General features: G+C 42.9%; 2 protein-coding genes across 7 annotated transcripts in view; one reads left to right on the forward strand and one right to left on the reverse strand.

Moving 5' to 3' along the window:
- LOC308687619 (histone H2A-like) lies at window positions 1–1,373 on the forward strand. Its single transcript, XM_081360285.1, has 2 exons — window positions 1–36; window positions 876–1,373. The coding sequence occupies exon 2, from the start codon at window positions 887–889 to the stop codon at window positions 1,307–1,309; it is 423 nt and encodes a 140-aa protein (XP_081216411.1). The 5' UTR covers window positions 1–36; window positions 876–886; the 3' UTR covers window positions 1,310–1,373.
- A 4,138-nt stretch (window positions 1,374–5,511) lies between these two features.
- Window positions 5,512–11,873, reverse strand: part of setdb2 (SET domain bifurcated histone lysine methyltransferase 2) — a 15,172-nt gene continuing 8,810 nt past the window's right edge. For 2 of the 6 annotated variants that reach the window (XM_081361012.1, XM_081361013.1), the window contains 7 exons: window positions 10,384–11,112; window positions 8,257–8,426; window positions 7,408–7,676; window positions 7,057–7,093; window positions 6,829–6,965; window positions 5,934–6,022; window positions 5,512–5,742 (listed from right to left, as the gene is read on the reverse strand). In XM_081361012.1, the coding sequence (XP_081217138.1) occupies window positions 5,625–5,742; window positions 5,934–6,022; window positions 6,829–6,965; window positions 7,057–7,093; window positions 7,408–7,676; window positions 8,257–8,426; window positions 10,384–11,112 (1,549 nt within the window). In that variant the 3' untranslated portion in view covers window positions 5,512–5,624. Of the gene's footprint in view, window positions 5,743–5,933; window positions 6,023–6,828; window positions 6,966–7,056; window positions 7,094–7,407; window positions 7,677–8,256; window positions 8,427–10,383; window positions 11,113–11,191 lie in introns of all 6 variants that reach the window. The other 4 variants (XM_081361017.1, XM_081361014.1, XM_081361016.1 and 1 more) reach the window with 4 other exon arrangements.

Here is an 11,873-nt window from a genome sequence, read left to right on the forward strand (position 1 = left end):
AAACAGCTTTACTTGTTCCTTGTTTGTGTTAAACAGGTAAGTGTGTGTTGCTCCAGTGTTTGTTTTAAATCACATTTTATTTGTTAATGAAAACTTCACTTATTTGCAACATGACTATAATGAAATCTGTGTGATTGTTCAAGTACTCAACTTTGTTTTAGATCAGCATTGTTCAGATGAATCAACCACTTTGCTTGTTGTTAAATTCAACTTCTAATCATGACTCTTTCTGTCATAAACTTAAGTTGCTTTACTCTTTAAAATCCAGTTATAAAAGATTAGGTTCTCGGATGTGAGTTAAACCGCTTTACTGCTTGTTTGTTAAACGTGTAAATTTACTTTTTTTTTTTCTCTATTGTTTCTTTTTAAATCAGAATTGTCACCCTTTAATAGTTGCTATTTGCAACTTGTAAAAAATCTACTTTATGTACTCGATTAGTGTTTTAGATCAGCGTTGTTCAGATGAATCGGGCACTTATTGTCAAATGCAACTTATAATCATCACTATTTCTGTCATAAACTTAAGTTACTTTTACTACTTTGCATCTTGACTAGTAAATCTCCACCCGACTCTTCAGGTACTCGATCAGAGTTTGTTTTTAGTTCAGATGAATCATGAATCGATCACTTTGGTTCTTGTCAAATTCAGTTTCTAATCATGACTTTGTCATAAACTTGAGTTGCTTTTCTACTTTGCAACTTGACTAGCCTACTTGTAAATCTTCAGGTACTAGACTCTTAAAATCAGCGTTGTTCAGATAAATCCATCCCTTCGCTGGCACTTTGCTTGTCATTCGCCTTCAGTCCTTTGCTCTCTTGTAAGTCTTCGGGTACTCGACCAGAGTTCCGATTAACCGATGGTTTGTCTCTTCTAGATCTGCTCATCATGTCTGGCCGCGGTAAGAAGCTCGTCACCGCAGCGAAACCCAAGGCGTCCGTGTCGCGCTCCTCGCGCGCGGGGCTCCAGTTCCCGGTGGGCCGCCTCGCGCGTCTCCTGCGGAAGGGAAACTACGCGTCGCGCATCGGCTCCGGAGCGTCGGTGTATCTGGCCGCGGTCATCGAGTACCTGTGCGCGGAGGTGCTGGAGCTCGCGGGCAACGCGTGCCGTGACAACAAGAAGCTACGCATCGCGCCGCGTCACATCCAGCTAGCGGTGCGCAACGACGAGGAGCTGAACGCGCTGCTGGGCGGAGTCACGATCTCTGAGGGAGGAGTTCTGCCCAACATCCAGGCCCAACTCCTGCCCAAGAAGACCAAAGCAGCCCGAGACCCGAACACCAGCAAACAGGCCGAGTCCCAGGACTTCTGACTGGGAGGACTCATGTTTTTAGCACTTTCATCTCAATAGTATTAATAAATGTTTTTATACAATATCTGGCTTTTTATATATATGCCTATATAACTAGTCTAATCAGACTTCTAAAGCCTGGAGTTTTAAAGACCTGTAATATTGATTGAACTGCACTGACACTCGGATGAGAACCAGAGTTGAGCTGATGGACACGGTCTTCTGTGGAGCTGCTTACAGCTGAAGCTGAATTTGGTTGATAATTGAGCAGCACTAATGAAACTAAATGGGTTCAATGATTAACTGAATACTGGCACTATTGTCTTCCATTCTGCTGTGAAAAGGCTCGAAAAAGACAGTCATTCAGTTTAATAATCATGTCAATGTTCAATTATAAGCCAGATTTAGTTTAAGAAATAAAGCAGCTCAACAAGAAGTTGTTTAATAATTGATCTTTACAACATTTAATAGTTATTTGAATTGAAACAACATGACACTATTGTTTTCTGTAAAGCTGCTTTACAGCACAGTTTGAGTCTCATATCCAGTAGTTTGCAACATTGACACTAATGAAGTGACTTGAATTGGTTTAATAATTGATGAACTCCAACATTGACCCTATTGAACTAAATTCAGTTCCTTTCATAATTGATGAACTTTGGTTTTTAAAAGTTGAAAAGACTTGAAAGATTTAAAGCAGTGGTATAATGCCCTTTTCACTAGATGTAAAATAAGTCTCTGGTGTCCCCAGAGTGTGTGTGTGAAGTTTTAGTTCAAAATACCCCACAGATATTTTTTACATCATGTTAAAATTGTCCCTTTTTGAGGGTCAGTAAAAGCATTGTTTCGTGTGTCCCTTTAAATGCAAATGAGCTGCTGCTCCCGGCACAGAGGGCGGAGCTTCGTGTGTGTGTGTGTTAGCAGCAGAGGTGTAAAAAGTACTAAAAAATGTTACTCAAGTGAAAGTACAAGTACTGAGGGAAAATTTTACTCAATTAAAAGTAAAAGTATCTGGCCAGATTCGTACTCGAGTAAAAGTAAAAAAGTACTACATTAAAATTGTACTTGAGTATTAAAGAAGTAAAAGTAACAGCAAGAATGAAAACTAGAGATTCTTGTTTAAGATTTTAATCTCTAAAAACATGAAGTGAATGAACCACATACAAGGTTTTATCCTGCTTTAGAACTGTTTGTATTTAATTGTATTTATTTATCAAACTATAATACTACTATCTAATGCCTGTATGCAACACTCTTTAAACAATCCACTAAACATGATTTTACCACTAAAAGAAAAGAATTAGCTAAGGTATGGCCACTGGTGCTCTTGATCCTGTGGCTGATTTTGGACCACAAACAATGGACAAATGGAGTCTTCAAACGCCTCAGATGTAAAGTTATTCGCTGTCAAAGTGACGCCAAAATGTAGGGGTGTAACGATACACGTATTCGTAGAACGGTTTGGTTCGTTGGACCATTTTTCCTGCCGACCAAAATTTCGTTATTTCAAATGTAGGCGTGTTGCACGTGGCAAGCGTGCTCATAATGTAAGAGACGCCGGCGCGACCACAACAATGCCCAACATCAAATGGCAAATGTAATGCAAGCGGAATGAAACTGCTCGCTATTGTGTGGTTGAAGGGCCGTTTATCAGTTTGGACCAGTGCAGCGCGAGCCGATCTTGATCAAGCGACACTGTTACTACACAGCGCTAATAAGAGATCCAGTAAAAAAGCATTTGAATTCGCCACAGAAGTAACAACATCGCTGCGAGATCTAGTGAGAAACATTCACATTTCTCCGTTATTAACGGATCAAACAGCGCTGACGTGGAAACCAGGAAGAAACATTGTGCCATGAATGAACTATCCAGTGTCCACAGATCAGCAACATTCACCATGGATTTACTGTAGTAACAAACTGCAACCATGTAAGTTTGGCAGGAATAGTGGCTATAATGCTTACGTCAGTTTTATTTTGACATTATGAATACAACTGCTGCCCTAAAATGTTAATCTGAACTAAAATAAACCTTTGTTTTTAACTACTATTATTTTACTATTTTAACTACTATACTACTATTAAATTTCATTTTTTCCAAGGAGCTGTTTTGTTTTATATGCTCCTAAGAAGAGTCAATTATAGCTCCAGAATTGCTCAAAGTACAAAAATATCATACTTTATGATGTTAGTTTTAATAAAAAAAAAAATGTAATCAAGGAAATTTCTCTGGCATTTCTTTTTTTTTTTTGCTGTATTGAACCGTACCGAACCGAACCGTGACACAAGTGTATCGTATCGAACCGAACCGTGAATTTTGTGAACCGTTACACCCCTACCAAAATGAATGGGAGTCAATGGAATGCTAACAGCAGGTGATGGCTTGTTAGCCAATGGCGGCCGCCGGGGGTGGTACGCTCTTCGGCTGCTGGATTGTCCCCCTAAGAATGACTGTTATAATTTCTCTAATATCTAGGTCAAGGTGCTGTGCATTGTGGTAATAGATGCGACATGACGTCACTTCCAAAGGACCAATGAACATGTCTGACCAATTTGGTGAAATGTGAAAACAAATCTCATTAAACTAGACTAGACACTAAGCTTAATTAAACTAGGCATCAGCGCAAATCAATTGGTTTGGTAATAGCAAGGAAAAATAGAATGAAGTTATCTCCAAAAAAGAAGTACTTTTTGACTGTAAATAAAATTGTAAGGAGTAAAAAGTACTTTTTTTTCTTAAAAATTGTAATTAAGTAAAAGTAAAAGTACTGATTTTTAATTGTACTCAAGTAAAGTAAAAATCCCCCAAAATAATACTTAAGTACAGTAATCAAGTAAAATTACTCAAGTATTTTACACCTCTGGTTAGCAGCTCCAATTCCCTCACACAGACAAGCACTAAAATGTCAGAAATGTTCTATGTTTTGTTTAAACTGGAGTCGGACAATGATGGAGAGACTCGAGAAGAGTGACGTGTAGAGCAACAGGACGTTTCTGAATGGTTAGTTGATGAATTTATGTTGCTGATGTGGAGTTTACTATCTTCAGTTACAATATTCTGTTAAGTCACCTTAATTTATATACTGCTTTTAACAAAGCAGCTTTACAGTGATAATGGGAAATTAAAGTAAGAGATTGTTTTGTAAAGTAATTTTTTGATTAAAAAAATATTTTCGATATTCTAGGTATTATCAACTGGCCGAAATTTTGAGATCGCAATAGACGTGAAGGACTATAATGCGTTAAGAGCTCGCTCAAGCACTGCGGAGCTAAACCATTCAGTGCTTTGTAAGTGATCAGCAATATTTTAAAATGTATGCGATGTTTAATAGGGAGCCAGTGCAGTTTTGACAGAACCGGGCTAATATGGTCATACTTCCTGGTTCTGGTAAGAACTCGAGCTGCTGCGTTTTGGACCAGCTGTAGTTTGTTTATTAAGCGTGCAGGGCAACCACCCAGTAGAGCATTACAGTAATCTAGCCTTGAGGTCATGAACGCATGAACTAATTGTTCGCATCAGTTATTTAAACTGAATTGTTTCAACATTGAACTGACTATTGTCTTTAAACTTGAATATAAAGCAGCTCTAAGGAAATTCAGTTCAATGTGGGCTCAGTCTCAAAGTTCAATTATGAACAAAGTCAGATTCTGCTGTAAAGCAAGTGTCATTCTGATCCATTCCGTGTTGATTCATTTCTAATAACTGCTACTTGTAAAGTTCTATTAAACAACTTTTGTGCAGCTGCTTTATACCTGAAATATAATTGTTCATAACTGAAATTTGCAACATTGCCATACTGAATTGAATCAACACTGATCTGAGTTATGCCTCTAATTCAGATTTAATATTTAAAGTGCACAATTGATTGTTTATTCCTGTGAAGCTGTTTGGAGTCAATCTGTACTGTATAAAGTGCTGTAACTTAAAGTCTCAGTCAGATGAGATCTAAACTATCTGTGTTTCATGTCTGTGGTTTTCAGGTCCTTTCATGCTTGTGGCCTCAGCGCTGATTCACTGACCTCGTGAAACCTTCAAAAGAACATGTTTGTGTTGAACTTCTGTTGAACTCGCCACTGATCCACACTAGTCTAGTTATTTCAGTGTTGCCTGCTCATCTAGTTTACACCTGTATTGGTCATTAGCTTGTGATGTTCTTCATTTGTATACAAGCTTCTGCTGAATCAGTAGTTCAAGATGTTTTAAAATAAGAGAAAACAAGACAGAGTTTTGCTCGACTCAACTTTATTTGAGCTCCGGCTGCTGCATAAAAACAGCTCAAAGAAGCACAACAACATCCGGTTTGATTCAGGAAATGCAGAGGTTGATCAGAGAGTGTCAGATGACGAGTGATTGACAGCTGGTGTTGCCACAGCGACAGCTCACCTCATGATCCGGGTCACTGCCCGGAGTGTACGAGTAGTTCCAGGTCAGTTCAGTTCCAGCTTTAACTGACCTGAGAAATCACACAAACAAACACAGTCACGTTTATTTCCCTGCGTCACACAGACGCCGTCTACTGTCCGTACGCTGAAGTTTGCATCATTGATTCAGTTATTTTCCTGTTTATCATTGTGAAGACGCTTTGAGACGATGACTCGACTGATGCTGAACGTAATAATCTCAAGCATGACTGATGATTGTCACCTGTTAGTGAAGAAGGCGATCAGAGGGAACTGCGGGTGGTGTGTGTCGACGAAGACGTTCTGGATGAAGAGGTTGGGCTCACAGCTGTGCTGCAGGAGAAGAACGCGCATTACTGTCAATCATTATTTCACTTTCATCACTCCTCAAGCTGTTCAGCAAGAACATACTCAAACATGACTGATTCAATATGCGGCCCATCACTGATACTTTAATTAGCACTGGTTCTTATGATGGAAGCCCATTTCAGCCACATAAGAAATCATGCATTTGTAAATCATAATAATGACAAGTCATAATTATGAGTCAAAACTACGACAGTAGAAATTATGACTAAATTAAGTTAAATTATGAGTAAATTAAACAAAAAAATCTAAATGATGACAAAATACAATATAATTATGGCATAAAAAGTTGAATTTACAACAATTAAATTATAACAAAATTATTGCTAAAAAGACAAAACGATGAGTCAGAATTGACAAAAAAAATCAATTATGACAAAGTTGAAATTATGACATACTAAGAAATTATGCTAAAAATTTACTAAATTAAATTGACTAATAATTGACAATAAAGTCAAAATAATGACAAAGTAAAAATTATCATATAAAAAAGCAATTATGACAAGTCGAAGTTATGACTAAATTCAATTGTGAGTAAATTCAATTATGACAAAGTCAAACTGACGACAAACAGTAAAATATATCACATTAAAAAATCATATCATAAAATGTCAAAATTATGACTAAATGAGTAAAAATGGTAAATTATGACAATAAAAATCAATATTAAGACAAATTAAAAATGATTACAAAGTGAATTTCAATAAATTTAGATTTTTGAATCTCATAATGAAAAAGTTCTTCTCTGTCGTAATGAGAAGCTGGTGACGTACGTTGATGAATCGGGCCACGTTTCCTTCTTTAGAGGCGTCCAGGTAATAGGCTTTGTCCTGATGCTTGTGTGACGTGATCTCGTGTCCGTTCGATTCGGGGAGCGTTAATCTGGGCTTCTTCCTCGAGACCTCATGCTCTATACACACACACACACACACACACACACACAAACACGTCCCGAAGCCGCTCTGAATGCAGTGCATGTGTTGAGCGAGCTCATACTGTACCTGTCTCACTGCCGTCCAGCGACGGGACGCTCCGCTCCTGAAACAGGGAAACATCTACACTGATGGCAGTTCATTGGATTGAAGAAACACATATTAAGGCAGGCATTACGGTGGTTTAGATCGGATCTATCAGACCGTTACCATTTTGTGTACTTAAATGAGGAACAATCTAAGATAATGTCAGTAAATTATGGAGTGCTGCAAGGATCTGTGTTAGGCCCTCTGCTGTTTTCAATATATATGCTGCCACTTGGTAATATCTCTGTAAAGCTGCTTTGAAATTATGTGTATTTTGAAAAGAGCTATACAAATAACCGTGAATTGAATTGAACTCGTGTGATCGGCACTGACCGGGAGCTGATCGGCACTGACCGGGATCTGATCGGCACTGACCGGGATCTGATCGGCACTGACCGGGAGCTGATCGGCACTGACCGGGAGCTGATCGGCGGGTCTCTGGATCACCGGCACATGCAGTGGCGGAGAGCAGTCCAGAGTCTCCTTCGGGCCCGAGGGAAGAGTCCACTCCTCCACCACCTCCACCTCGTCATCAGACACGGGCGGCTCTCGGCTGAGATCCGGCGGCTCCTCGGCGCTCGACTCCAGTCGGAGGACCACACCTGGACAACACACGCCGCATCAACACACTCGCTAAAGAGAGTAACACACTGAGGCTCAGTAGCACTGATATACAGTCGTCAACATCTGAAGTGGATCAGAAAAGTCCATCAAAGTCGTCCTAAGACAAGAACAGGTATTGTTCAAAATTCATGTATAACTTTGATGAAAGGTTTTGATCCACTTCAAATGTTGACTACTGAACTACAAAACATTTTTATTGATATCCATTAGATTTTAGTTCAAATTTTACATATTTAAAATAGACTAATAAAATGTCAAAAACACACAACAAAATCACTAAAACTTTAACTAAAATTAAAATGAAACCAATGGATATATTAAAAAAATAATAACTTAAAATATGAATAAAACCTATAACAGTTTTTCAATGACACTAAAATAACAGTGTTGTGGAGAGTCACTGGAATCTGATCTCTTATCTAGTTAGGACACGGTATAAGACATTTCTTTCATATATCCGAAAGTGAGAAATGTCTTCTCTTTTTTTTTTTTAGTTAATGTTTATTTAACTGTGATGCGTGTGTGTGTGTGTGTGTGTGTGTGTGTGTGTGTGTGTACCTGCATATATGCAGATGAATGTGCCCTTGTCGAGGTCGTCCCGGCAGCGTACGGCCCAGCCCCGGCCCAGTGTCCTGAACACCTGCAGTCGCACACGCAGACCCTTCTGCACCACACGGTTCTGGCACCGGCTCTTCTGGCAGCCGCACCAGGGGCCGCACTCAAACAACCTGAAGATCACAGCCACCGTTAACATGCGGATCAGGCATACAACTCAACACAACCCATCTAAACCCAATCCAACCCAACACAACAAAACTCAACTCGGCTCAACCCAACTCTACTGAACTCAACCCAACTTAAAGGTATGGTTCAGGGGAAAATCAACCTAGGGTCCTTTTTTGCACCATGACCTTGAGCCAAACACCCCCCAGAAGCCTTTTTTCCTTGGTTGAACATTATTAAAGTTAGAGCTTATTCAGAGAAATCAGCCGAAGGGTTTAGTGCAGGCGCTAATGGATCCTCTGATTTATCTAGTAAATTACCCACTAATAATTAGAGCTGGCCAATATATCACATGACATTGTTATGCGCATCTTGTCAGTAAAGCCGGTTCCTTGATTAGTAGTAAATCGCCATCACCTGCCTTCAGATGGAGCAGCATTTACTACACAGAGCCGCAGTTCACTGACAAACTGAGCCATATCGCATTAATTATCGCAACGATACGTCCGCGTGGCGTGTGTAAGCAGGAGCGTCTCCGGGTCAACCCAAGTCATCTGTTAACCCAACCCAACACCACCCAACCCCTCATACTCACCCTGCCCGCACAGGCTGGCTCAGTCTCTGGTGTGTGTAAGCAGGAGCGTCTCCGGGTCAACCCAAGTCATCTGTTAACCCAACCCAACACCACCCAACCCCTCATACTCACCCTGCCCGCACAGGCTGGCTCAGTCTCTGGTGTGTGTAAGCATGAGCGTCTCTGGGTCAACCCAAGTCATCTGTTAACCCAACCCAACACAACACAACACAACCCAACCCAACCCCACCCAACCCAACCCAACCCCCCGGACTAACCCTGCCCGCACAGACTGGCTCAGTCTCTGGTGTGTGTAAGCTTGAGTGTCTCTGGGTCAACCCAAGTCATCTGTTAACCCAAACCAACCCCACCCAACCCCTCATACTCACCCTGCCCGCACAGGCTGGCTCAGTCTCTGGTGTGTGTAAGCATGAGCGTCTCTGGGTTAACCCAAGTCATCTGTTAACCCAACCCAACCCAACCCAACCCCCCGGACTCACCCTGCCCGCACAGGCTGGCTCAGTCTCTGGTGTGTGTAAGCATGAGTGTCTCCGGGTCAACCCAAGTCATCTGTTAACCCAACCCAACCCAACCCCCCGGACTCACCCTGCCTGCACAGGCTGGCTCAGTCTCTGGTGTGTGTAAGCATGAGTGTCTCCGGGTCAACCCAAGTCATCTGTTAACCCAACCCAACCCAACCCAACCCCCCGGACTCACCCTGCCTGCACAGGCTGGCTCAGTCTCTGGTGTGTGTAAGCATGAGCGTCTCTGGGTCAACCCAAGTCATCTGTTAACCCAAACCAACCCCACCCAACCCCTCATACTCACCCTGCCCGCACAGGCTGGCTCAGTCTCTGGTGTGTGTAAGCATGAGCGTCTCTGGGTTAACCCAAGTCATCTGTTAACCCAACCCAACCCAACCCAACCCCCCGGACTCACCCTGCCCGCACAGGCTGGCTCAGTCTCTGGTGTGTGTAAGCTTGAGTGTCTCCGGGTCAACCCAAGTCATCTGTTAACCCAACCCAACACAACACAACACAACACAACCACCCGGACTCACCCTGCCCGCACAGGCTGGCTCAGTCTCTGGTGTGTGTAAGCTTGAGTGTCTCTGGGTCAACCCAAGTCATTTGGTAACCCAACCCAACCCAACCCAACCCCCCGGACTCACCCTGCCCGCACAGACTGGCTCAGTCTCTGGTGTGTGTAAGCATGAGTGTCTCCGGGTCAACCCAAGTCATTTGGTAACCCAACCCAACCCAACCCAACCCCCCGGACTCACCCTGCCCGCACAGGCTGGCTCAGTCTCTGGTGTGTGTAAGCATGAGTGTCTCCGGGTCAACCCAAGTCATTTGGTAACCCAACCCAACCCAACCCCCCGGACTCACCCTGCCCGCACAGGCTGGCTCAGTCTCTGGTGTGTGTAAGCATGAGCGCCTCCTCTGGCCGTCAGCCGGACACAAGCACAGGTTTGAGCGTCTGCGCAGAAGTCAGTGCAGTCGCAGCACGCGGAGAAGAATGGCTCCGCGCTGAGGAAGCATCCGTGAGGCCAGCGTTCCTTACGGTAGCGAAACTCCTTCACCCGTGTCCCGTCCACCTCGTTTAACAGAGACACGGGAACCGGCTCGATCCCGCGGCTGAGGTCCCGCTCGAACAGGAGCGCCGGAGAGGCGGGAGATGGTGCATGATTTTCAGGAACGATCTGCGCATCAAAGCTGAAGTTGCTCGGCTGTAACACACCCAGAGTGTCGGACTCACACAGGAACTGAAACACTTCGTCAATCGAGCGCAGGCTCCGCCCACACGGCGCCTTATAAAGCACGTCTGCGTCCTCACACTCGTCCGGCTCGGCCTGGACCCGCGCGCAGTGGCGCTGGAATTGGTACAGCATGGGCACCCGCAGCGGGTTCTGTCCCAGGAAACAGTCGGCATGAGTGGGAAGCGCCGTCGCACACACCGGGCTGCAGTCGTGAGGCTGGTACACGAGCAGCACCGGAGAACGGGGCTCTTCAGAACACAAGCTCAGAGGAGACAGCAGCAGCGGGAGATCCGGGCCGGCCCTGCTGGCGGAGGACATCTGACTGTAGTCCGAGCCCGACTCCACGTCTCTGGAGAGTCTGAGTGAGAGCGCAAGATCATCCATGAGAAAATAAGACTCACACTCAATGTTTTATTCAGTGTTGGAAACAAGCTTACCTACAATCTAGTATTCTATTCATAGAAAAGAGCCTGAGAGGATGAATCCAGTGTTGGGGAAAGTTACTTTTAAAAGTAATGCATTACAATATTGCGTTACTCCTAAAAAAAGTAACTAATTGCATTACTTAGTTACTTTTTATGAAAAGTAATACGTTACATTACATTTGCAGTACTTTTTCTCACCTGGGCTGGACTTGCTTGTTTGTTTTTTAATAACAATTAAAAACGTTATATTTTTGGCACATGTTAAGGCCTTTTCACACAAAAAAAGTGAAATAAGCCTCAGGCTGAAGGAAATGCATATTTACTCCTGTACAGTAGAGGTCGTGTACAGTAGAGTACAGTAGAGGTAGAGTACAGTAGAGGTAGAGTACAGTAGTACAGTAGAGGTAGAGTACAGTAGAGGTAGAGTACAGTAGAGGAAGAGTACAGTAGTACAGTAGAGGTAGAGTACAGTAGAGTACAGTAGAGGTAGAGTACAGTAGAGGTAGAGTACAGTAGAGGTAGAGTACAGTAGAGTACAGTAGAGGTAGAGTACAGTAGTACAGTAGAGGTAGAGTACAGTAGAGGTAGAGTACAGTAGTACAGTAGAGGTAGAGTACAGTAGAGGTAGAGTACAGTAGTACAGTAGAGGTAGAGCACAGTAGAGGTAGAGTACAGTAGTACTATAGAGGTAGAG

Source organism: Scardinius erythrophthalmus (genome assembly GCF_964197995.2).
Source record: "Scardinius erythrophthalmus genome assembly, chromosome: 3".
NCBI classification, from domain to species: domain Eukaryota; kingdom Metazoa; phylum Chordata; class Actinopteri; order Cypriniformes; family Leuciscidae; genus Scardinius; species Scardinius erythrophthalmus.

What these genes read in the sequence shown, in the direction of transcription:
- LOC308687619 (XM_081360285.1), top strand. Translation starts at nt 887, where the DNA reads ATGTCTGGCCGCGGTAAGAAGCTCGTCACCGCAGCGAAACCCAAGGCG.